The following is a 26,177-nucleotide window of genomic DNA, read 5'->3' on the forward strand; positions in this document are numbered from 1 at the left end:
AGTGGCTCTCCCAGAGTAGATGACATGAGCGCCCGAGTTCACCTATTGGCCACAGTGCTGTTGACAAGCCATCAGTGCTGCAGACAAGTACAGGCACCGGGAGCAACAGCAGACACTCCGTGCTTGACCTAGGATGAGTGGTAAGGAACAGTTTTTTTTATTTTTTTTTTTTAAACAAACTGTTTTGATACAGGGGTTTTTGGAAATCAGAAAACCCGTTTAAATGGGTTATTCTCTCAATTGCATTATTTTTTTCACAAAGCACCGTAAAGTCATACTTATTGTGAATATACAGACTAAGCCCAACAAGGTTTCTTTCTTGTACCTTGGTGTCTTTTTCATCTATCTGCATCCAGCTGCACATAGCTGAATGGGTGGTCCTATTCTTACTTTTCCTACATTTCCCAGCAGCACTTGCTACTTCTCAGTTCTACTGAGCCCTCCCTTCTGTGTGCTCAGCCCCCTGAGATATCAAGTTAATCTCTGTAGAATTCACCATCTAGTTATGTGCATTGTTTGATCACATACAGTACAATGCCTGACCGATTTTACCTTCTACCATCTACGTCAGTGTAGCTGCAGTGTGGTTTAACAGAACTGTTAACGGCTTTCTCTAAGACACGCCTCTGCAATGGAACTTGTAATTACTCAGTAATGCAGATCTGAGCAAAGTTTGCTGCCTGCTGCTGACAGATCAATGATGCGAAACAGAAAATGCTGTAAGGTTGATGCCCATGGCAAAAGAAAGTCCTCTGTCAGATGCATCAATAGAGAAGCTCAACCAACTCTGCACTGTCTATTTATTACAAGCTCCAGTTATGAGTGCAGGAGAGAAAACAGATAACAAACATCCTTTGGGGGCGATATATGCAAAACTGGGTAGTTTTAAAAATGAGTTATAGTGACAAAAATAATTATTATAAGACCACATTGTGATTTTGGGAATAACCCTTTATATGATCAGATGGGATTTTTGCAATATTTAGCTGCACGAAAAATACTACTCCTGAAAAAAGTATGATCAATTTGAAGATGGGTAATGTAGAATCAACGCTAGATATTGACTCAATCTGACATCAAGAATGCAGAGAGCAACTGGATATTGGGCAGTACAACTGAGGCAATGCCTACTGAGGTATGGATTCAAATGAATAGGATCGTATCTGTTTTATAGTTGATTTGTCAGCTGCACCACGGAGTGTGCAGTTGTGTCTCTCAGCACATCATTTCACTGGATGGGAGCTTTCCTTGAGGTGCACTTAAAGGGAACCTGTCACCCCCCCCAGGCGTTTGTAACTAAAAGAGCCATCTTGTGCTGCACTAATGCTGCATTCTGACAAGGTGGCTCTTTTAGTTCTTGTTCCTGGCACTGCTGCAATAATCGTTTTTGAAATTTGTCCCTCATACCTCGAAATCGCTACGGGGGCAGGTCTTTCCCCCCTAATCCAGACACACCACAGCAATCACTCAGGGCCTCTGCGCGCCGCCTCCTGTTCATTCATTAGCGTACCAGGCGCCTGCGCTATAAGTTCGAAAAGCAGCGCGCAACTGCGCATGCCCCCCCCAAAAATAACAGTGCAGGCGCCGGGGACGCCAATGAAGGAAGAGGAGGCAGCGTGCAGAGGCCCTGAGTGACGGCTGTGGTGTGTCTGGATTAGGGGGGAAAGACCTGCCCCCGTGGCGATTTCGAGGTATGAGGGACAAATTTCAAAAACGATTATTGCAGCAGTGCCAGGAACAAGAACTAAAAGAGCCACCTTGTCAGAATGCAGCATTAGTGCTGCACAAGGTGGCTCTTTTAGTTACAAACGCCTGAGGGGGGGTTGACAAGGTCCCTTTAAAGGGCTCGCTCACACAAGCATATAAACCAGACAAGTGCAATCTGATAAAAAAGGGATTGCACTCGGACCAGTTATGAGGCAGTGCAAATTTGCCATTTTTTCTCAGGTATATTCAAGCATGAGGAAAAATTCACAGCTTGCTGCAATTTGACTCCGAAATTGGTATGGTGCAAGAAAAAAAAATTCGGATGCCATAAGGACCATCAGTAAGGCGTCCGATTTTTACGGATACATTACAATTCTGTAAGACGGGAAACTATAATCGGTCCTGTAAAAGATTAATAGCTGCAGAGAAAAAAAAAACGGATTGCATTCTGACTGCACAGGGATGATAGGTTAGAAAAAAAAAAATCGTTCCACTTTTCTGGATGAGAATGGGTCCGATTTTTTATTTTTTTTTATTTTTACACACGTAACTCCAACCTAGGTAAGTAACTAGGTATGCCAGTAATACGCAAGTCAAGTTGAAGTTTGAAAAGTTTACTTATAGTATTCACAGAAAACAAATGGTATAATTACATTTACAATATAGGGTCTAAACTTGAAATGTTGGCTTTTAAAATAGATATTACTTGCATAAGTATAAAACACATGTTCAAGCAAAAAATGTTTAATTAGGATGTTCGTTATAAATAAATCCACAGTTATTTTACCAGAGGTTTTTTTTTATATATATATTTGGGATAAATGTTGTATCTGTAGAAGGATCTACATTCATCAAGAGTTCACAAGTCATTTGTTTAGTTACATTTTTACACTTTACAAATGCCTTCATATATACATGATCTAGTTTAGCTCTATGGTCACATACGCCAAGTCATATCTTCCCGGTCGAGAATGTCAAAAGATCATAGAAGTTTCTTCAAGCGTAGTAAACACTATCACTGGTCTTTGGCATCTCTTCATATCAGGAAGGAGAATAAAAAAAAAAAACAGTTGCAACCATTGGAGGAAAAAAGTACAAGTCATTCATCACATAAAAGAAACATCGCACCAAAATTCCACACGACTCGACATACATAAATCTGTCTAAAACATAGACCGCAGAACGATGGCCATTCTCAAAGGCTTGGAGATTGTAGAAAACAAGGACTTTGGTGTGGCCTATTCACAGGAAACAGAATTGATGTACACCAAAGGACGGGACTCTCGGTATTAAGTGGGGCTATTTTTCAAGATGAGGGCTCCTCCCCATACCCTTTGTCACTTGCATATTTGTTGTTGGATGTGAAGTAAAAATTCATAGTAGGAAAAGGCCGCCTCTGAACGGTCTTCAATTAAGTGTTGGAAGAATTCAGTCTTCCCAGCACTGTCGTCCCTGAAATGACAAAGACGAATTACTTCTATAAAGCGGAACAAGGCAAGTATTAAATTACTTTCCATTCACCCAAGATTAACATTTCCTAGATGCCTCAAATGGCAGAACTCATTTATTAAAAGAAACTTTAACGCATCCAAGAAAACTATTCCCATAGAACGCACACATAAATCAATTCATCATACTCCTTAATTCTACACTTCAGTACATTTCTGAGGACCTCACGTCCTCTACAGTGGCAAGATTCTAGAGTGGAGAGATGTGATCAAATTGAAAAGATATAGGACTGGATTCATCCCAAAAGTTTCCGACAAAATTCGGTTTACAAATTGCACAACAAAATTGCGTTAAGTCAGTCACAACTAGATCATCATAATTTACACCACAAAAGTTGTGTAAGGACAGAAAAGTGCTCTAGTCTCTGACTGTAGTACGTTTCTTGCGGTGGCGCATGCCAGATAAAAGATGGGCCAAATTCATTAAATGTATCATCAAAAAATGACCTATTGTTTGGGTAAGGTTTATGTGTTAAAGGGAATCTGTCCGCAGGATTTCACACCCCAAACTATCTATGTGCATGTAGCTTTTTCAAAGACTAGTCCAACAATAGTTTGGGGAGTGGTTGGGTGGCGAGTGAAATTATGCTGACAGATCCCCTTTAATTTTTTGATATTAAATATTTTAGGAAGTATCACAATCTTTATTAAAAATGATAAATAGAAAATTTGCAGCCACTGGGGCTTTTCTTAAACTCCTAACTAGTGATGAGCGAATATACTCGTTGCCCGAGATTTCTCGAACATGCTCAGGTGTCCCTCAGAGTATTTTTTAGTGCTCGGAGATTTAGTTTTTGTTGACGCAGCTGAATGATTTACGTCTGTTAGCCAGCATAAGTACATGTGGGGGTTGCCTGGTTGCTAGGGAATCCCCACATGTAATCAAGCAGGCTAGTAGCTGTAAATCATTCAGCTGCGGCGATGAAAACTAAATCTCCGAGCACTAAAAAATCCTCGGAGGACACCCGAGCGTGCTCGGGAAATCTCAAGTAACGAGTATATTCGCTCATCACTAGTCCTAACCTATGGTTTCAGGAAATCCTACATTTGAAGAAATAAACAGATTCCAAGCCTATCTTTTGTATTGAAGCATATTGTGAGCCCCATCGGGGACAGTGATGATAATATGTGCAAAATTGTAAAGCGCTGCGGAATATGTTAGCGCTATATATATATATAAAAAAAAAAATAATAAAAATAAAGAGTATGTGGAAAGGTCATTGAGAAAAGAGGGGGAGAAGGGTCAGGTGTAAGATCACCTATTCTGAACAGCAGAGCCTGTTTTCTCAGACGTGTATAGGGGTATTACAGTCGTATTCCTGCATCGGATAATATGAAGCTTTGCTAAAAACTCACCAGTTTGGGGAATCTCCCTACCAATCTTACACTGTAATCCAAACATGGCCTACTATGGCTTACTATTAGAGATACACCCTATTTCCTTATAGATTGTAAGCCTGCGAGCAGGAACCTCACTCCTCCTGTAACTGATGAACTATGTCACTTTGTGAGGTTCTTTTTTGTCTATACGTGTCCCCGCTTATTTGTAAAATGCTATTGAGTATGTTGGCGCTATATTTAAATAAAATTATTACTATGAATTGTAACACTAAGCTGTGAATTTCTGTATACATTTCTAGGAGGGATAACAGAGGAACAACCATAAAGAGATCTAAAACGGGATGTTCTAGGATTGGTATCTCATGAAACATACAGGTATTTAATTAAGAAGAAAATACACATGCACACATACTTACTTCAACACATATAAAAGAGGGTTTAACGGACTGTCCTGCGTAAGCCATGATATAAAATTTCTTGTTCTTTCAGATGCCACAGTGTCCAACTCTGGAAGCTGGGTCTACAGAAGAAAACACCGGGTCAGTAAAATCATACACAAGATGTAAACTGCTATAAAAATCATTAACATACAAGACATCAAGGGCAAGAAAACTATATTTTTTTTAACTAAGCTTCGCAAGAATAATTAATATTGTTGCTGGATAGTGGATTGAGTAGCTCTGGAAGTTTACTACATTCCCAGCTCAACCTTGCAAATGAATGGGAGGGCTCGAACATCCGGTGGTTCCCAAACTGTCATCTGTGTGGCAGCGTGAGGAACACCGGATCTGATGGGCAGCGGTGACTGTCGGTAACAGGCGTCGGCTGATAAGAGTACTACTCTCATCATCGTATGCCCGGTCTCACTGACGTTAGCACTTGTGAGAAAGTTCTCAAGCTGCCAGCACTGACGTCATTGAGTCACCGGAGTTCATCGACTCTGAACTTCGCACACCTTACTGACGTCACTGCTCTGCAGCTGAGATGTCAGGCTCAGCTCAGTGTTCTACTGGATTTACAGCTGCATCATGCCACTGCTCAGCCATGAAATTCAGATGTAGAAGAGTTGGAGCGCATCAAGGGACATATGGCTTATTTTATCGTCGAGACAGGTGAGGAATATGGTGTTTTTTTAGTTTCCATTTTTGAAAATAAATGGGTAAAAGAGGGTGGGGAGTTTTATTTCAGATAAAGGACTTTATTCTGGCTGCATCTACTTTATTACAATCTATGAAGACACAAAAGAGCACAGTGAGGTCAAAAATACTCTGTTGTAAAAAAAAAAAAAAAAATCACAGTAATCAGCAAGTGCTAGTCAAAAGATGTAAAGAAAACAGGGTATTTAGTTGATACTTTTTTTGCAAAAAAATGTATACTAAGCTGCTCCACCAAATCGTCAAGGTATACCCTTATAGAGCAGTCCTAACTAATGTATAGAATCCCTATCTGATGTATTTAAAACCTGATTATCTGTATAAGGCCGGGGACACACTTAACGTATAAAAAAAGGTCCGTTTTTCACGGCCGAGAATCGCACAAATGTTTCAAAAACAGTGATCCGTGTGCAGTGCGAGGATGCGATTTCCTCGCATCAAATGATCCGTGTGACATCCGTATGGCATCCGTATGCCGAGATTTTCTCGCAAGCTTGCAAAACCGACATCTAATGGATTTATGTGCTCAAATGTTCGGGAAAACATATATACAGTATAGATATAGATATATATATATATATATATATATATATATATATATATATATATATATATATATATATATATATATATATATATATATATATATATATGTCATTGAGACACATATGTATATATTCTGTATTTATATTTCATTCAGCGCGATATCTGTGAAAAGTCGGTAATTCAATTGCCGGCTTTGCATTTCTCCTGCACAAACCCGACAGGATATGAGACATGGTTTACATACAGTAAACCATCTCATATCCCCCTTTTTTTTGAATATTCCACACTACTAATGTTAGTAGTGTGTATGTGCAAAATTTCAGCACTGTAGCTGCTAAAATAAAGGGTTAAATGGCGGAAAAAATTGGCGTGGGCTCCCGCGCAATTTTCTCCGCCAGAATGGTAAAGCCAGTGACTGAGGGCAGATATTAATAGCCAGGAGAGGGTCCATGGTTATTGGCCCCCCCCGTGGCTAAAAACATCTGCCCCCAGCCACCCCAGAAAAGGCACATCTGGAAGATGCGCCTATTCTGGCACTTGGCCACTCTCTTCCCACTCCCTGTAGCGGTGGGATATGGGGTAATGAAGGGTTAATGCCACCTTGCTATTTTAAGGTGACATTAAGCCAGATTAATAATGGAGAGGCGTCAATTATGACACCTATCCATTATTAATCCAATTGTTTGAAAGGGTTAAAAAACACACACACACATGATTAAAAAGTATTTTAATGAAATAAACACAGCGGTTGTTTTAATAATTTATTGCTCTCTCATTCCATTTTCAGACCCTCGCTTGGCAAAACAATAAACACACAAGATACATACCCTCTCTGATGAACTGTCACGTCCCACGAAGTAATCCATCTGAAGGGGTTAACTAATATTACAGGCAGAGCTGCGATAAACCACTCGCTCGTGCCTGTAATCCCCGGGTGCTGAAAGGAAAGCAGTGATCTATACTTACATTCAGTCGCGGTGAGGCGCCCTCTGGTGGATGTTCTCATGAACTGCAGCCTGGGAACTTTTTCCCACGCTCCAGGTCATATGAGGACATCCACCAGGGGGCGCATCACCGCGACTGAAGGAAATGTAGGTCAATGACCTATAGTTACCTTCAGTCGCGGTGATGCGCCTCCTGGTGGATGTCCTCATATGACCTGGAGCGTGGGAAAAAGTTCCCAGGCTGCAGTTCATGAGAACATCCAGCAGGGGCGCATCACCGCGACTGAATGTAAGTATAGATCACTGCTTTCCTTTCAGCACCCGGGGATTACAGGCACGAGCGAGTGGTTTATCGCAGCTCTGCCTGTAATATTAGTTAACCCCTTCAGATGGATTACTTCGTGGGACGTGACAGTTCATCAGAGAGGGTATGTATATTGTGTGTTTATTGTTTTGCCAAGCGAGGGTCTGAAAATGGAATGAGAGAGCAATAAAATATTAAAACAACCGCTGTGTTTATTTCATTAAAATCCTTTTTAATCATGTGTGTGTGTGTTTTTTAACCCTTTCAAACAATTGGATTAATAATGGATAGGTGACATAATTGACGCCTCTCCATTATTAATCTGGCTTAATGTCACCTTACAATAGCAAGGTGGCATTAACCCTTCATTACCCCATATCCCACCGCTACAGGGAGTGGGAAGAGAGTGGCCAAGTGCCAGAATAGGCGCATCTTCCAGATATGCCTTTTCTGGGGTGGCTGGGGGCAGATGTTTTTAGCCACGGGGGGGCCAATAACCATGGACCCTCTCCTGGCTATTAATATCTGCCCTCAGTCACTGGCTTTACCATTCTGGCGGAGAAAATTGCGCGGGAGCCCACACCAATTTTTTCCGCCATTTAACCCTTTATTTTAGCAGCTACAGTGCTGAAATTTTGCACATACACACTACTAACATTAGTAGTGTGGAATATGCAAAAAAAATGGGGATATGAGATGGTTTACTGTATGTAAACCATGTCTCATATCCTGTCGGGTTTGTGAAGGAGAAATGAGAAGCCGGCAATTGAATTACCGGCTTTTCTATAGAACACCGCTGCGTATTTCTCGCAAGTCACACTGCAGGTCCGTGTGTAATCCGATTTTTTCTCGCACCCATAGACTTTCATTGGCGAGTCTCGGCCGAGATACGCTGACAATCGCAGCCTGCTGCGAGTTCCCTCGGATCCGAAATACGGTGGAGAAAATATCGGATGATGGGAGCTGCACCATAGATTAACATTGGGCCGAGTGCTATGCGATTTTTTATCGCATAGCACTCGTCCGTATTACGGTCTAGTGTGACCCCGGCCTAATACCTGTATAAGCAGGGTTCAGAGAAGGACTATCCATGTGGACATGCAGGATGGAGCAGTTAAATGCAAATGACCCACAGAGGAGTGGTGGACTCCCCAGTCTTGTAGAAACAAGAGAACAATTACCGTGATTTTTTTTTTTTTTTTACAACAGAGTATTTTTGACCTCACTGTGCTCTTTTGTGTCTTCAAGTATTCTGGTGGTGTGAACAGGTTCCTACAGACTTGTTCAATGTGCAAGTGGCCCATGTGTTTCTGGTTCTATAATTGTTCTCTTGTTTCTACAAGACTGGGGAGTCCACCACTCCTCTGTGGGTCATTTGCATTTAACTGCTCCATCCTGCATGTCCACATGGATAGTCCTTCTCTGAACCCTGCTTATACAGGTATTATACAGATAATCAGGTTTTAAATACATCAGATAGGGATTCTATACATTAGTTAGGACTGCTCTATAAGGGTATACCTTGACGATTTGGTGGAGCAGCTTAGTATACATTTTTTTGCAAAAAAACGTATCAACTAAATACCCTGTTTTCTTTACATCTTTTGACTAGCACTTGCTGATTACTGTGATTTTTTTTTTTTTTACAACAGAGTATTTTTGACCTCACTGTGCTCTTTTGTGTCTTCAAGTATTCTGGTGGTGTGAACAGGTTCCTACAGACTTGTTCAATGTGCAAGTGGCCCATGTGTTTCTGGTTCTATAATTGTTCTCTTGTTTCTACAAGACTGGGGAGTCCACCACTCCTCTGTGGGTCATTTGCATTTAACTGCTCCATCCTGCATGTCCACATGGATAGTCCTTCTCTGAACCCTGCTTATACAGGTATTATACAGATAATCAGGTTTTAAATACATCAGATAGGGATTCTATACATTAGTTAGGACTGCTCTATAAGGGTATACCTTGACGATTTGGTGGAGCAGCTTAGTATACATTTTTTTGCAAAAAAACGTATCAACTAAATACCCTGTTTTCTTTACATCTTTTGACTAGCACTTGCTGATTACTGTGTTTTGTTTTTTTTTTTGTTTTTTTTTTACAACAGAGTATTTTTGACCTCACTGTGCTCTTTTGTGTCTTCAAGTATTCTGGTGGTGTGAACAGGTTCCTACAGACTTGTTCAATGTGCAAGTGGCCCATGTGTTTCTGGTTTTATTACAATCTATGTTGTTAGTAATGGGGGTGTGTTATAGACACCTCTCCATTACTACCTCTGGGCTTGATGTCAGCTGAAATTAAAAAGCAGACATCAAACCCACAAATATTAACCCACTTGCCACCGCCCCAGGGCAAGTGCAAAGAGCCAGGTTAAACACCAGAATTGGCGCATCTAATAGATGAGCCTTTTATGAGACTGCTGCGGTCTGATATTTTTAGGCTGAGGAGGGACAATATCCATGGCCCCTTCCCAGTCTGAAAATGCCAGCCCCGTCATGGCCGAAAGTCTTGGCACACTTAAAATTGTTCCAGAAAATGCAGTATTTCTCCCAGGAAATAATTGCAATTACACATCTATTGGTATACACATTTATTTCCTTTGTGTGTATAGGAACAACACAAAAATAGAAGAAAAGAGGCAAATTGGATATAATTGCACACAAAACCCTCAAAATGGGTGGGACAAAATTGTTGGCACCTTTCCAAATTTGAGTAAATAATTTTGTTTCAAGCATGTGATGCTTATTCAAATTCACCTGTGCCAAGTAATAGGTGTGGGAAATATGAAAATCGCACCTCAAATCAGATAAAAAGGGAGAAGTTGCATTGTGTGTCTGTGTGTGCCACACTAAGGATGGAGAACATAAAGAGGCGAAGGGAACTGATGGAGTATTTGAGAACCAAAATTATAGAAAAATATTAATAATCTCATGGTTACAAGTCCATCTCAAGAGATCTTGATGTTCCTTTGTCCATGGTGCGCAATATAACCAAGGAGTTTACAATCCATGGCACTATAGGTAATCTCCTGGGGCGGGAACAGCAGAGAAAAAATAATGAACGATTGCAGAACAGGGTAGTTCGGATGGTGACTAAACAGCTCCAATTAAGTTCCAAAGAAATTCAAGCTGTCCTGCAGGCTCATGGTGCATCCGTGTTAGCGCAACCAACAGAAAAGTTATAAAAAGGAGACCCAGGATGATCCCACTGCTGACAGACATAAAAATGCTAGACTGCAGTTTGACAAAATATATGTGAGCAAGCCAAAATCCTTCAAGGAAAGCATCTTGTAGGCAGATGAGACCAAGATAGTAAAATGATTATGTGTTTTACGAAATAGCTCCGTTTACCAAAAACGTGATGAAGCCTACATTTAAAAGAACACAGTACCTACAGTTAAATATGGTGGAGGTTCAAAAATGTTTTGGGGTTGTTTTGCTGCTTCTGGCACTAGGTGCCTTGACGGTGTTGCAAGGCATCATGAAACCTGAAGATTACCAAAGGATTTTGGGTCGTAATGCCGTGCCCAGTGTCAGAAAGCTGGGTTTGCATTCTAGGTCACGGGTCTTCCAGCAGGACAATGACCTCAAACATACTTCAAGAAGCGACCAGAAATGGATGGAAAGAAAGCAATGGAGAGTTCTGAATAGGCCAGTAATGAGTCCGGATGTAAATACCACTGAAGACCCATGTAAAGATCTTAAAATAACTGTTGGCAGAAGGCACCCTTCAAATATGAGGGACCTGGAGCAGTTTACAAAACAAGAGTGGTCAAAAATTCCAGTTGAGAGGTGTTAGAAGCTTGCTGATGGTTATGTGAAGTAATTGATTGCAGTTATTTATTCTAAACGGTGTGCAACCAAATAGTAAGCTACACCAATTTTGTCCAGACCACATTTTTGGGGTTTTGTGCAAAATTATGTTCAATTTGCCTTTTTTTTTTTCCCCTCTTTTGGCTATGACTGTATGCATATAAAACTATTTTGTATGGGCTTTTTGTAGATGAATATCCAATAATTAACTTGTAATGGCATCCCTAGCGATAAGATATCACTTGTAATATAGGAGAAATCATCTTAATGGGATAATCGTTGTCAAAATAATGACATTTGCATTTATACCATAATAAAGGTTTATTTCAGTTGAGGCAATTAAATGCTTCAATGAAGGATTCAAAGTCCAAGATAATTAAGTATAGGATTAGAAAAAAATGTATGCTGTACATTCTTTTTCTAAAATGCCTCTATGCTTATTGCTCATCTGTAGCAGTTTAATCACAATGGTTTTGCTGGATAAATGTTAAACAGAATACGCACCAAGATCCCTAAAAAGGTCTTGAAAAAATAAAAGTTATATATTTATATACAAACCCATTTTACAAACACTCTTACATTTCCAGTTTTTGTTTATATAATTGGCCACAGCAAAGCCAACTGGATATCTATCTATATTTATAAAAAGAGACAACTTAAAATAAGTGATCAGCTGGGGGTTCTGGTGCACAGATCTCTGATTCTCTCAAGGACAATATTCCTTTTGCTACCAGGTTGCTTTGTACATTTACCAAACTCAAAAACACAAGTTATTCCCGATCTATAGGACAGGGGATAACTTGTTTATTGTTGGTACAACTACTGGGATTCGCAGATTTCAATAATGGCACTCTACAGCCATGTCTTGACTGGAGCCAAAGTGCCCATTATCAGCCTCTGCTCCATTCACTGACAACAGGAGAAAGTTGAGCACATCCCTCGGCTTTTTTTGGCAGTCCCAAAGACAGCGGTGAGCTGTGCGGAGTGCATCGTTGGCTTCCCTGTGGCCACCTTCCTGAAGCTGTGGGCCACCAGAGGCGGAGTGTGTGTAGATTGAGAGCTCGGTGGCCCATGGCTTCAGGAAAATGGCCGCCTGAGGCCACGCATGCACAGATTGAGAACTCGGCGGCCATTTTCCTGAAGCCGAGGGTCGCAGAGATCTCAATCTACTCACGCGCGGCCTCAGGGAGGAGGCCGAGAAACCGGTGATGCACTCGGCTCTGCTCGCCGTGGACACCGGGCCGTGGAGTAGCCACATTTTTGCCACCTGCATCCTGAGGAAGGGACCCTGCTCCATGCTCTGCCTCACCGCCAACACCGGACCCACATCATTGCACCCCGGGACTGCAGCACTGCTCCACTTTTACTGCCGCTGGCTTCCTGAGGAAGGGATCATGCCTCCTGTGACCCCGCTCTACCACCGCTTGCCCTCAGGTAAGATACCTTAAAATTCAGACAATAAGACAGACCCCCATCTTATAAAAATCTTTTTTCTTCTATTTTCCACCCCAAAATTTGGGGTGCGTCTTATGGTCCGGTGCGTCTTATAGGCCAAAAAATAAGGTAATTTCGTTATTTACTCTTTTGGATTTTGCCCTTAAACACAATTTTTTTTCTTTTTAAGGATGTTCCCTATGGGCTGCCTTTGCACCCTCATATTGCAACATCTGCCTGGGGATGTGGGAAAGGAAAATCTTTTTACAAACCCAGTACCGTCGTGGTGGTAATTGGGAGGGGAGTCTATCTTAGCTAGAAACTAGATGGATTTCAAATTTGAATACCGTCAGCTTGAATGGACAGGCATGGAGTTCATATGGATTGTCCATATTTTCTGCTCCGGAAAACATTGAAGCGAACATGGAAGTTTTTTAATTTAATATATATTTTTAATATTTAATGTGGAATATTAATTATTTTGCGTATTCATCTCCATTATTACACTTGCACTTTCTAGCGTCCTTTTTTAGGATACTTATTTACATTTATTTTCATCCTTCACGTGGGCTCTTGTGCCCCCTATTTCTTGTACTTGTGTGCTTTCAAAAGATACAATATTTTTATCGACTTTTCACAATATGAATAATTTTCAGGGTTTTTTTCACATTTGGTATACCTTTGTATATCATCTCATTTTATTTATCCACTTTCACTTATTTTTTATTTCTACTACCAGTATTTATTTTTAAAATCATGAATTCCAAACTTAAAGGGAACCAGTCACATCCCCAGTGTGTTGTTAGTGATCCAATGTGCATCATTAACACCTTCTTGTCAATCAAAACAGTGCCATAATGGTCTACAAACATCACTTCCTATAGTTATATAGTACCATCTCTTTCAGTCATATGGGTGGCGCTTCATTTTCTTTCAGTGATGGGCTTGTCATATTGCCGATGCCCACACACTCTAATTAAATAATATGTTTATTGACTTTTCCCTTACTGTGCAATAATAGCTCCACTCCATTCATACATTCCATCCTAAACATATGAGTGATCAATACATTCTTTTTTTTTTATTACAAATGGTTCTCAAACTGTTCTGCCTTATAGTACTACTTATACTACATACTGTGTACACTTTATTTTCATGGCTTATATATTTTTATAACACTCACGCGTTATCTTATTAGTATTGAACAATTCATAGCTCATATATTGACCACCTGGTTGTATGGATCAATCATGATATGTCTAATCCTTTATTGCACTGCCCTTAAGTGATGGGATGATTTGTGCACTTAGGCCATGTGCACACGTTCAGTATTTTTCGTGTTTTTTCGCGAACGTGATAAAAACGCGAAAAAAACCGCTAACATATGCCTCCCATTATTTTCAGGGTAATCCGCATTTTTTGTGCAAATGCTGCATTTTTTTCCGCGAAAAAAAATCGCATCGCGGAAAAAAAAGCAACATGTTCATTAAATTTGCGGAATTGCGGGGTTCCGCACACCTAGGAATGCATTGATCTGCTTACTTCCCGCAGGGGGCTGTGCACACCATGCGGGAAGTAAGCGGATCATGTGCGGTTGGTACCCAGGGTGGAGGAGAGGAGACTCTCCTCCACGGACTGGGCACCATATAATTGGTAAAAAAAAAAAAAGAATTAAAATAAAAAATAGTCATATACTCACCTTCTGATGGCCCCGGAGTCTCAGCGGTGCATGCTGCCGCTTCGGTTCCTATAGCTGGTGTGTGGTGAAGGACCTGCGATGACGTCGCGGTCTTGTGATTGGTCGCGAGACCGCTCATGTGACTGCTCACGTGACCGCGATGTTATCGAAGGTCCTGCACACACACATCATCTATAGGAACGGACGCGGCAGAGGAGATCGTCTGTCTGCAGGTGAGTATAACCATTTTTTTTTTTTTTTTTTTATTACTTTTAAACATTCTATCTTTTACTACTGATGCTGCATAGGCAGCATCTATAGTAAAAAGTTGGTCACACTTGTCAAACGCTATGTTTGACAAGTGTGACCAATCTGTCAGTCAGTTTTCCAAGCGATGCTACAGATCACTTGGAAAACTTTAGCATTCTGCAAGCTAATTTCGCTTGCAAAATGCTAAAAAAACCGTGAAAAAAACGCAAAAAAAAAAAAATGCGGATTTCTTGCAGAAAATTTCCGGTTTTCTTCAGGAAATTTCTGCAAGAAATCCTGACGTGTGCACATACCCTTAGGGTACTGTCACACTCTGCAACTTTCCAACGATCACGACCAGCGATACGACCTGGCCGTGATCGTTGGAAAGTCGTTGTGTGGTCGCTGGGGAGCTGTCACACAGACCACTCTCCAGCGACCAATGATGCTGAAGGCCCCGGGTAACCAGGGTAAACATCGGGTTACTAAGCGCAGGGCCGCGCTTAGTAACCCGATGTTTACCCTGGTTACCATCGTAAAAGTAAAAAAAACAAACAGTACATACTCACATTCCGGTGTCCGTCAGGTCCGTCTGCTTCCCGCTCTGACTGAGTGCCGCCGTAAAGTGAAAGCAGATCACAGCGGTGACGTCACCGCTGTGCTCTGCTCTTACATTCCGGCCGGCAGTCAGTCAGAGCGGGAAGCAGACTGCGAGGGACCTGACGGACACCGGAATGTGAGTATGTACGGTTTTGTTTTTTTTACTTTTACGATGGTAACCAGGGTAAACATCAGGTTACTAAGCGCGGCCCTGCGCTTAGTAACCCGATGTTTAACCTGGTTACAAGCGAACGCATCGTTGGATCGGTGTCACACACACCGATCCAGCGATGACAGCGGGAGATCCAGCGACGAAAGAAAGTTCCAAACGATCTGCTACGACGTACGATTCTCAGCAGAGTCCCTGATCGCTGCTGCGTGTCAGACACAGCGATATCGTATGGATATCGCTGGAACGTCACGGATCGTACCGTCGTAGCGACAAAAGTGCCACTGTGTGACAGTACCCTTAGTCCTACAGAACAATATCTTCAGATAGGACTTTGTCCTTTTTATTTCTACTTACCTGTCGGTCAAACGTGACTTGTACAAATACTTAGGCACTAGTAATTAGTATGATTATTTTAGGGGTACCCGAGTATAGTGGTTCTCTGTACATAATCTCCACTTTTTATTCTCTCTGTGTTTTTTTTTTTTTTTTTTAAATCGTTGATTACTTAGTAAATATAATTCAATTTTACCTCTGGGCGTAATGCTTTTTTTTGTGTAGTTTTAGAAGTGCTCTTTGCAATCCTATATATTGACCAATAGTAAAGTCAGAGAAAGCAAGATTTTAAAAAATGAAATAAAGTAAATAAATAACTGCAGATCACCAGCGGTTTGATGATTTTATAATTAAGTCGAATTTCAACACTAAAATGATGACAAATATATGTATAGCTGTACTTACCATTTTCTGTGGCACTGATGCATAGTTAGGGAATCCTAGAACATCCTTCAAAAAATTAGTATCACAATTCTTTCCAACCCAGAGGTAAAAGGTCTACAGAAAAAATAGAGATTACAAATGTTGTAAAATGCTGTAAAACGAGCTGATGAAATGCAGAATAAAGTGTATGTCTAAATAGTAAGACATTTCCCATTGGTCTGAATAACCTCAGTCTACATTTACAAGGAAGTCTCATTTCTAAGATGTATATGCTTGGAGCATTGGCAATTACCAAGCCCTGACACAGAGCAGAGGAGACATTACTGCGAGGAAGCACACTTAATAAACTAGAGCAGCAATGCCCGGCAGTGTAAAACATTTACAGATTTTAATTGAGTGGGAATAAATGTGTGATTATTAATCAGTATCTGTCCCACGGCATTAGCAATTCCATCACTTGTCACATGGAAATATCCGTTATGTTTAACCCCTTTGTTTCTAAAGGTTTTGGGTCAATTTCCACACTTTTAGCATACAGAATTAAAATGTGAACTATAAGAAAAACCCAATATAACCAACACCAATGTTTCCTGAAATTGGACCTGCTCCTTGTAAAAAAAATACCATCAAGCAGAATGTTTAAGGAAAGAAAAAAGTAAAACGCCTAGCTCAAAACATAGCCTTTGATCTTTAACCACCACCAAAAATAAAAGCCTAAAGGTGCGTCACCCCAAATGTACACATTCACCCCTTCCCGACATTTCACGCAGCGGGACGTCTTATTTAAAGTTGACCTGCGCCAGCATGATCGCCGCCGGGATCACAGCTTAAGTGACAGCCAAGCTCTGACGGATACAGCCAGGGGCAGCGCCCGCACATTCCCCGGCTGTTTAACCCCCTAAATACCATGATAAATAGCGATTGCAGCTTTAGAAGGCTAGGAGAGGGACAGGGCTTCCTCTACCACCCAATCGGCACCCCAGCGAAGTAATCGCACAGGCAGGATGGTTCTCTTGGCAGCAGGTCAAATAATACAGTGGCCTATTAGACCAAGCCAAGCGCATGGCCTAGATGGAGTTTTGTCAGTGTAAAGCATTACTATGCATTATACCAATGATCAGAGTAATAAAAGATAAAGTCCCATAGAGGAACTAGGTAAATAAGCAAAAAAAAACCCCATAAAAAATAGAAAAATTATTCTACCAATAAATATGTACCGGTATATTTATGTAAAAACTAAAAACCCCAAACACATATTTGGCATCTCTGCATCCAGAACAAACTAATTTATAAAAGTGTCACACTAGTTAGCTTCAGTGAGCACAGTAAAAAAATAAATAGAAAACGTGTAAAAAAAAAAAAAGAAACAGTTTTCTTCATCATACCGTCCCCCCCAAACGTAGATTAAAATGCGATTAAAAAGTAGTATGTAAAGAAAAATGGTGTAGCTGAAAAAGCCGTCATACAGATCCATCAGCCGAGATAAAGTGCTACAGCTGTCAGAATATAGCCATGCAAAAACTAAACGTTTTTCTATGAAATTGTTTCTATTGTGCAAAAGTAGCAAAGTGTAAGAAAAAAATAATATATATATAGCTCTCACTCTTTATCTATCTATATAATCACTGTAAAGGTACCGTCACACTAAGCGACGCTGCAGCGATAGCGACAGCGATGCCGATCGCTGCAGCGTCGCTGTTTGGTCGCTGGAGAGCTGTCACACAGACCGCTCTCCAGCGACCAACGATGCCGAGGCCCCCGGGTAACCAGGGTAAACATCGGGTTGCTAAGCGCAGGGCCGCGCTTAGTAACCCGATGTTTACCCTGGTTACCAGCGTAAAAGTTAAAAAAACAAACAGTACATACTCACCAGCGCGTCCCCCAGCCTCTGCTTCCTGACACTGACTGAGCTCCGGCCCTAACAGCACAGCGGTGACGTCACCGCTGTGCTTTCACTTTCAGTTTAGGGCCGGCGATCAGTAAGAGTCAGGAAGCAGAGGCTGGGGGACGCGCAGGTGAGCATGTACTGTTTGTTTTTTTACATTTTACGCTGGTAACCAGGGTAAACATCGGGTTACTAAGCGCGGCCCTGCGCTTAGTAACCCGATGTTTACCCTGGTTACCAGTGTAAAATATCGCTGGTATGGTTGCTTTTGCTTGTCAAACACAGCGATACACGGCGACCTAGCGACCAAATAATGTGCAGACCTTCTAGCAGCGACCAGCAATTTCACAGCGGGATTCTGATCGCTGCTGCGTGTCAAATACAGCGATATCGCTCCCTAGGACGCTGCAACGTCACAGATCGCTGGCGACGTTGCTTAGTGTGACGGTACCTTAATTGTAATGACCAGAAGAGATAGATATATATACATATATATACATATATACACATACATTATATATATATATATTTTTTTTACTTTTGAAAAAAGACCCAATTCTAACCCTAACACAGCCCTAACCCCACTTGCAAACAATGGGAATTTTTTTTAAATAATTTTTATCTAACTAAGGCTACTTTCACACTAGCGTCGGGCTCGGTCCGTCGCAGTGCGTCGGGCCAAGGTCACCGACGCTAGCGTTGTCTCCACCGCACAACGGGGACAGCAGATGCATTTTTCCAGCGCATCCGCTGCCCCATTGTGAGGTGCGGGGAAGTGCGGGGAGGTGGGGGCGGAGTTCCGGCCGCGCATGCGCGGTCGGAAAAAGCGGACCGTCGGGAGCAAAAAACGTTACATGTAACGTTTCTTGCTCCCGACGGTCCGCCACAACACGGCACAACCGTCGCACGACGGTTGCGACGTGTGTCAATGCGTCGCAAATGCGTCGCTAATGTTAGTCAATGCAGAAAAAACGCATCCTGCAAGCACTTTTGCAGGATGCGTTTTTTCGGTAAAAACGACGCATTGCAGTTAACGCCAGTGTGAAAGTAGCCTAAGGGGATGACAAAGGGCGATGTGATTTACTATTTTTTTTTTTATTTTGATCACTGTGATAGGGTCTATCACAGTGATCAAATGAAGCCAATAGGAAAAATTTCCTATTGTTGCCGGGTACTGGCCGGCACATCTTGGCAGGCGCACTGCGCATGCTCCCATAATTTTTTTTCCCAGTAAGATTACGCCAGGCCGGGGGACAGAGCAGGAGGGACCTGGGGGCATCATTTCTCACTCGTCTGACATGTATACTATGTCAGGAGAGAAATCATTGGAGCCGGACAAGTTTTTTTTTGGGATCACCGTTAGACATGATTGGACACCGGAAAATCTGGCCCTGATCAAGTTCTCCAGGGTCTCAGCTACCCCCGGTAACTGAGACCCCAGAGATTTCCCGACTCTGGGGGGCGCTACAGCCTTATTCCCAATTGCTGTTTTAAAACTGCGATGAGGGAATAAGTACCCTTAGCTGCCGCCGTTTTATTATGTACAGGCAGTCGCTAAGGGGTCAAAACATAATGAATAGTCAGTTATTACTTATCAATTGGACAAGATTAAATAGTCACAAAGAAGCAGACTGCAGGTACCCAGGATGTGGTGGCTTCTGCTCGTACAGAACAAGCACATGGTTTTCAAGGTTTAAAAGCTTCATAGCAGCATTGTAAAAATTGGGTGTGATTCTGCATAGTGTGGCCCGCCAGATGTAGTATCGTAGACTTGCGGTGTTGCGCCCCTTTTGGCATAACCTCATATTAACTCTAGCGTGGGAATTTTTCTGAATATTTTCTCACGCTACAGTTCATATGAGGTCTTGCCAGCAGGGGGCGCAGCACTGCAAGTTTAGGTAGCTACGTTCCCCTGCATTCCATTCATTTTCCAGTTTTTACAGGCAGGGGCAACAGCTGCATTAGCAGGCTCCTGCTTGTAAAATTAACCCCTTCAGATGGATTTACAGCGTGGGACATGACTGGTTGCCGGAAAGATATGGGATATTGTTGCTTTTTTATTTTAACTTTGTTTCAGGTGACAAGGGTCTTCAATTGGATTGAGCGTATAATAAAGATATTACAACACCATGTGTATTTATTTCATTAAAATACTTTTTTCCAAATGTGTTTTTTAACCCTTTATTAACCCCTTACTGACATCGGACGGTATAGTACGTCCGATGTCAGCTCCACTGCTTTGATGCAGGGCTCCGCGGTGAAGCGGCATCAAAGCCGGGACATGTCAGCTGTTTTGAACAGCTGACATGTGCCCGCAATAGCGGCAGGTGAAATCGCGATTCACCCGCCGCTATTAACTAGTTAAATGCCGCTGTCAAACGCAGACAGCGGCATTTAACTACCGCATCCGGCCGGGCGGCCGGAAATGACGTCATCGCCGACCCCCGTCACATGATCGGGGGTCGGCGATGTGTCAGGACAGTAATCATAGAGGTCCTTGAGACCTCTATGGTTACTGATCGCCGGTAGCTGTGAGCGCCACCCTGTGGTCGGCGCTCACAGCACACCTGATTTTCTACTACATAGCAGCGAACAGCAAATCGCTGCTATGTAGCAGAGGCGATCGTGCTGTGCCTGCTTCTAGCCTCCCATGGAGGCTATTGAAGCATGGCAAAAGTTAAAAATAAAAGTTAAAAAAAATGTGAAAAAAATAAAAAAATATAAAAGTTTAAATCACCCCCCTTTCACCCCAATCAAAATAAATCAATAAAAAAAAATCAAATCTACACATATTTGGTATCGCCACGTTCAGAATCGCCCGATCTATCAATAAAAAAAAAGCATTAACCTGATCGCTAAACGGCGTAACGAGAAAAAAAATCGAAACGCCAGAATTACGTTTTTTTCGTCGCCGCGACATTGCATTAAAATGCAAGAACGGGCGATCAAAAGAACGTATCTGCACCGAATTGGAATAATTAAAAACGCCAGCTCGGCATGCAAAAAATAGGCCCACAATCAACCCCAGATCATGAAAAATGGAGACGCTACGAGTATCGGAAAATGGCGCAAATTTTTTATTTTTTATTTGCAAAGTTTGGAATTTTTTTTCAACACTTAGGTAAATAATAACCTAGTCATGTTAGGTGTCTATGAACTCGTAATGACCTGGAGAATCATAATGGCAGGTCAGTTTTAGCATTTAGTGAACCTAGCAAAAAACAAGTGTGGGATTGCACTTTTTTTGCAATTTCACCGCACTTGGAATTTTTTTCCCGTTTTCTAGTACACAACATGGTAAAACCAATGATGTCGTTCAAAAGTACAACTTGTCCCGCAAAAAATAAGCCCTCACATGGCCAAATTGACGGAAAAATAAAAAAGTTATGGCTCTGGGAAGGAGGGGAGTGAAAAACAAACACGGAAAAACGAAAAATCCCAAAGTCATGAAGGGGTTAATATTGGTTTAATAATGGATAGGTGTCTTATTGACACCTCTCCATTATTAACCAGGCCTAATGTCACCCTACAATAGCAAGGTTACATTAACCCTTTATTACCCCATATCCCACTACTACAGGGGAGTGGGAAGAGAGGCTAAGTGCCAGAATAAGCGCATCTTACAGATGTGCCTTTTCTGGGGTGGCTGGGGGCAGATGTTTTTAGCCAGGGGGGCCAATAACCATGGTCCCTCTCTAGGCTATTAATATCTGCCCTCAGTCACTGGCTTTCCCACTCTGACGGAGAAAATTGCGCGGGAGCCCACGCCAATTTTTTCCGTGATTTAACCCTTTATTTTAACAGCTAGAGACACAAAATTTTGCACACATACACTTCTAACATTAGTAGTGAGGAATATGTAAATAAAAAAAAGGGATATGAAATGGTTTACTGTATGTAAACCATGTCTCATATCCTGTCGGGTTTGGGAAGGAGATAGCAAAAGCCGGCAATTGAATTACCGTTTTTTCTGCTATCTAGCGCTGTATTAAATAAATAAATATATTTTTTATTATATATACACATACACAGTACAGACCAAAAGTTTGGACACACCTCATTTAAAGATTTTTTTGTATTTTCATGACTATGAAAATTGTAAATTCACACTGAAGGCATCAAAACTAGGAATTAACACATGTGGAATGATATACTTGACAAAAAAAAGTGTGAAACTGAAAATATGTGTTATATTCTAGGTTCTTCAAAGTAGCCACCTTTTGCTTTGAAGACTGCTTTGCACACTCTTGGCATTCTCTTGATGAGCTTCAAGAGGTAGTCACCGGGAATGGTTTTCACTTCACAGGTGTGCCCTGTCAGGTTTAATAAGTGGGATTTCTTGCCTTATAAATGGGGTTGGGACCATCAGTTGTGTTGTGCAGAAGTCTGGTGGATACCAGATAGTCCTACTGAATAGACTGTTAGAATTTGTATTATGGCAAAAAAAAGCAGCAAAGTAAAGAAAAACGAGTGGCCATCATTACTTTAAGAAATGAAGGTCAGTCAGTCTGAAAAATTGGGAAAACTTTGAAAATGTCCCCAAGTGCAGTGGCAAAAACCATCAAGCGCTACAAAGAAACTGGCTCACATGAGGACCGCCCCAGGAAAGGAAGACCAAGAGTCACCTCTGCTTCTGAGGATAAGTTTATCCGAGTCACCAGCCTCAGAAATCGCAGGTTAATAGCAGCTCAGATTAGAGACCAGGTCAATGCCACACAGAGTTCTAGCAGCAGACACATCTCTACAACAACTGTTAAGAGGAGACTTTGTGCAGCAGGCCTTCATGGTAAAATAGCTGCTAGGAAACCACTGCTAAGGACAGGTAACAAGCAGAAGAGACTTGTTTGGGCTAAAGAACACAAGGAATGCACATTAGACCAGTGGAAATCTGTGCTTTGGTCTGATGAGTACAAATTTGAGATCTTTGCTTCCAACCACCGTGTCTTTGTGCGACGCAGAAAAGGTGAACGGATAGACTCTACATCCCTGGTTCCCACCGTGGAGCATGGAGTAGGAGGTGTAATGGTGTGGGGGTGCTTTGCTGGTGACACTGTTGGGGATTTATTCAAAATTGAAGGCATACTGAACCAGCATGGCTACCACAGCATCTTGCAGCGGCATGCTATTCCATCCGGTTTGCTTTTAGTTGGACCATCATTTATGTTTCAACAGGACAATGACCCCAAACACACCTCCAGGCTGTGTAAGGGCTATTTGACCAAGAAGGAGAGCGATGGGGTGCTACGCCTGATGACCTGGCCTCCACAGCAGGGCTGTGGAGTCGGAGTTGGAGAGTCGGAGTTAGTTTTGGTTGGAGTCGGTAGAAATGTACTGACTCCAGCTTTAAAAAAAATGTATTAATATTTCATAATTGAACTTTCATATGAATTTTATAAATGTTACTCAATTATATATGTTGTATCAAACTATGAACAACAGTGATAAGCAGTTCTGCTGGAGATAGAGACATTTCTTACTTCTTTTGTGTCACTGTTCTCCACTGCCCTTATCTAATCTTATACTTGGTTAACCTCATGCTGCCCCAATCCCCCTACTTACAATGTATGAAACTGAAAACGTGTTGCAAATTCTTAGTAGTAAAGCTCCTCCTCTAGACTAGATGTTTACTAGGTGTGCATCTTCCAAGCATCTCACAGCTGCTACTCAGAAGAGGAAGACTAAGAAGTATTATCCTTTCAACAAACTTTGCATCAGTTAACTGTGAGTACATGAGGAATAACAGTATTACTGACCACTATATCAGCTGTATGACCTGGCAATAATTTTGTACAATTGTTTTTAGGAGAAACAATTGTCATTTGGATTGTGAATGCAGAATTAAAAACCTGAGAATGTCAAAGAAGCGTCACATTAAATCAGCTGTATATGAACATTTCACCATCACTCAAGATAGAAAACATTATGTCTGTCAGTGTATGACAAATGATCCAGAGGAAAACAAATGCTGTGAAGCCAAGATCAGTGCATATTCAGGCAAAGATAAAAATGCTCCTACCAGAGCTTCTAATCTAAAGAGACATTTACAGCGCTTTCATCCAGAAGTACTGAAAGCAGTGGATGAGAAAGACTGCATCCAAACCAATGAACCAGTGCCCAGCTCTTCCAGCCAAACAATGGAGCAGAGAACTTTGCAGGCATCAGTTGCAAGATATTTTGTCATTGACAAAGTTACTGTGACAATGACAGTAGATACATTTAAAAAACAGATCATAGAGCTTGTTGTAAAGGATAGTGTGCCTATTTCATTATTTTCACGACCAGCTTTTATGTGTCTGAATGGGGAAATGGCCCGCAAGCTTGGTGTTTCTCTGGAGAGAGAGAGAGTATTAGAAAATTAGTAATCGAAGAAGCTTTTAAACAAAAGGAAGAACTTAAAAAAACTTTCAAGGGACGCTTTCTGTTTCTTAAAATGGATGCCTGCACACGTCACAGAGAACTATTTTGCCATCAATGTCCGATTTGTTTGTGACAAAAATGAAATAGTTACTAAGACATTGGCAGTAAAAGATACGAAAGCTCATCACACCAGTGAGTTTCTCCAGGTCTTGGTGGAAAAGGTTCTGCAAGACTATGAACTTAAAAAAGAGCAAGTTCTTTCTGTCTTAACTTACAATGCTTCAAATATGATAAGTACTATTAAGCTAATGAATGAGAGTAATGATGGTGACCAGCAGCTAGAAGAACATTCTGGGTCAACAGACACAGAAATGATTGAAATAGAGGAACACAGTATTGTAACTGAGGAGCAAACTGAAGTTGCTTCAGATGAACAGCAACATGATAGTTTAGATGATCTTGTTGAAACTGTGTCAATACGTTCTTTCATTCATCACATGCGCTGTGTTGTGCATACGCTACAGCTGGCTATAAGAGACAGTCTGCAAGAAGGACATGCTGCTGCACTGATTGGCAAGGTGAGAAAATTGGCTACTGTTGCCAGAACCCCTAAAGTTGACTCAATTTTGAAGAGACGTGCTGGAAAAGGGGCAATTATTGATCAAGCCACACGATGGGGAAGTACTCACTTAATGATTCAGCGCTTGGTTGAACTGAAAACCTTTCTTGTAGACATGGCTAACCCTCAACTGACGCTAAATGAAAGTCAGTGGAATCAGGTGACTGAGCTGGAAAAATTGCTAGAGCACCCATTTACAGTGACTAAAAAATTACAAGCAGAGGACTTAACTCCAGGTATTTTCTTAAAGGAGTGGAAGAACCTGATGTTTCGCCTGTCCCAAAAAGGAGGGTTAACTGCAAATGGCATTGCTACATCAATGAAACGGAGAGAGGAGCTACTATTACAAAATAACATTCTTTTGGCAGCTGTTTATGTAGACCCAATGCATCGGATTCTTCTAGATGATCAACAGCTAACTAAAGGAAAAGAAGCTCTGTTTGAAATAGCAGTAAGGATGAAAGGGTTGCAGAACAGTCAGGAGGAACAAGAAGAATTTGGTCGTCCTGCCACATCTTCACCCTCATCAACTGATGAAGAATTTAATTTCGAAAAATATTTGGATCACAAGGACCATGCAAAGCGTTCCCCCATAGAAGAAGAGTCATCCCCATCAAAGAACACAGCCAGTACATTTCAGCAGAATTTTTAATGTGCACTAAAAGAAATTGAGAAATTTGACCATTCATCAAAAATAACAGTGCAACAAGCGATTCCTCTGTATCCTGACATTGTCAGAGATGTTGCCCGAGTGGTTACTGCTTTGCCACCAACCCAAGTTAGTGTAGAGAGGTTGTTCTCTGCTCTCAAAATAATTAGATCAGATTTGAGGGCATCCATGAAAGAGGATCTGACAGAGGCAATACTTTTTCTGAGGACAAATTTATAGATTTCGTCTTATTAACTGCATAACAGTGTTTATTGCATATTTACTTACAAGAGTTTAGAAAAGTTTATAAAAGTTATTTGCTATATTCTAATTGTATTCTAATAAATATAGTTTTTGCTCTAAGTGGTCTGATTACTTATATGATGGTGAGAATCTGAATAAGCACGATGTTAATATTTTACAACAGTAAATTTATTGTTACGAATTGGCCATTTATGAAGCAGTCGGAGCCGGAGTCGGAACCTGATAAAATCCAGGAGC

The 26,177-nt window shown here is 41.4% G+C and overlaps 1 protein-coding gene across 3 annotated transcripts in view; it reads right to left on the bottom strand.

The window, feature by feature from the left end:
- Positions 1–2,305: 2,305 nt before the first annotated feature.
- The window catches only part of SEC24B (SEC24 homolog B, COPII component), a 118,215-nt gene continuing 94,343 nt past the window's right edge, over positions 2,306–26,177 (bottom strand). For all 3 annotated transcript variants that reach the window (XM_077278974.1, XM_077278981.1, XM_077278975.1), the window contains 3 exons: positions 16,188–16,280; positions 4,973–5,076; positions 2,306–3,159 (listed from right to left, as the gene is read on the bottom strand). In XM_077278974.1, coding sequence (XP_077135089.1) covers positions 3,045–3,159; positions 4,973–5,076; positions 16,188–16,280 — 312 coding nt within the window. In that variant the 3' untranslated portion in view covers positions 2,306–3,044. The remainder of the gene's footprint in view (positions 3,160–4,972; positions 5,077–16,187; positions 16,281–26,177) is intronic.

Source organism: Ranitomeya variabilis, chromosome 1 (genome assembly GCF_051348905.1).
Source record: "Ranitomeya variabilis isolate aRanVar5 chromosome 1, aRanVar5.hap1, whole genome shotgun sequence".
In the NCBI taxonomy this organism is placed as follows: Eukaryota; Metazoa; Chordata; class Amphibia; order Anura; family Dendrobatidae; genus Ranitomeya; species Ranitomeya variabilis.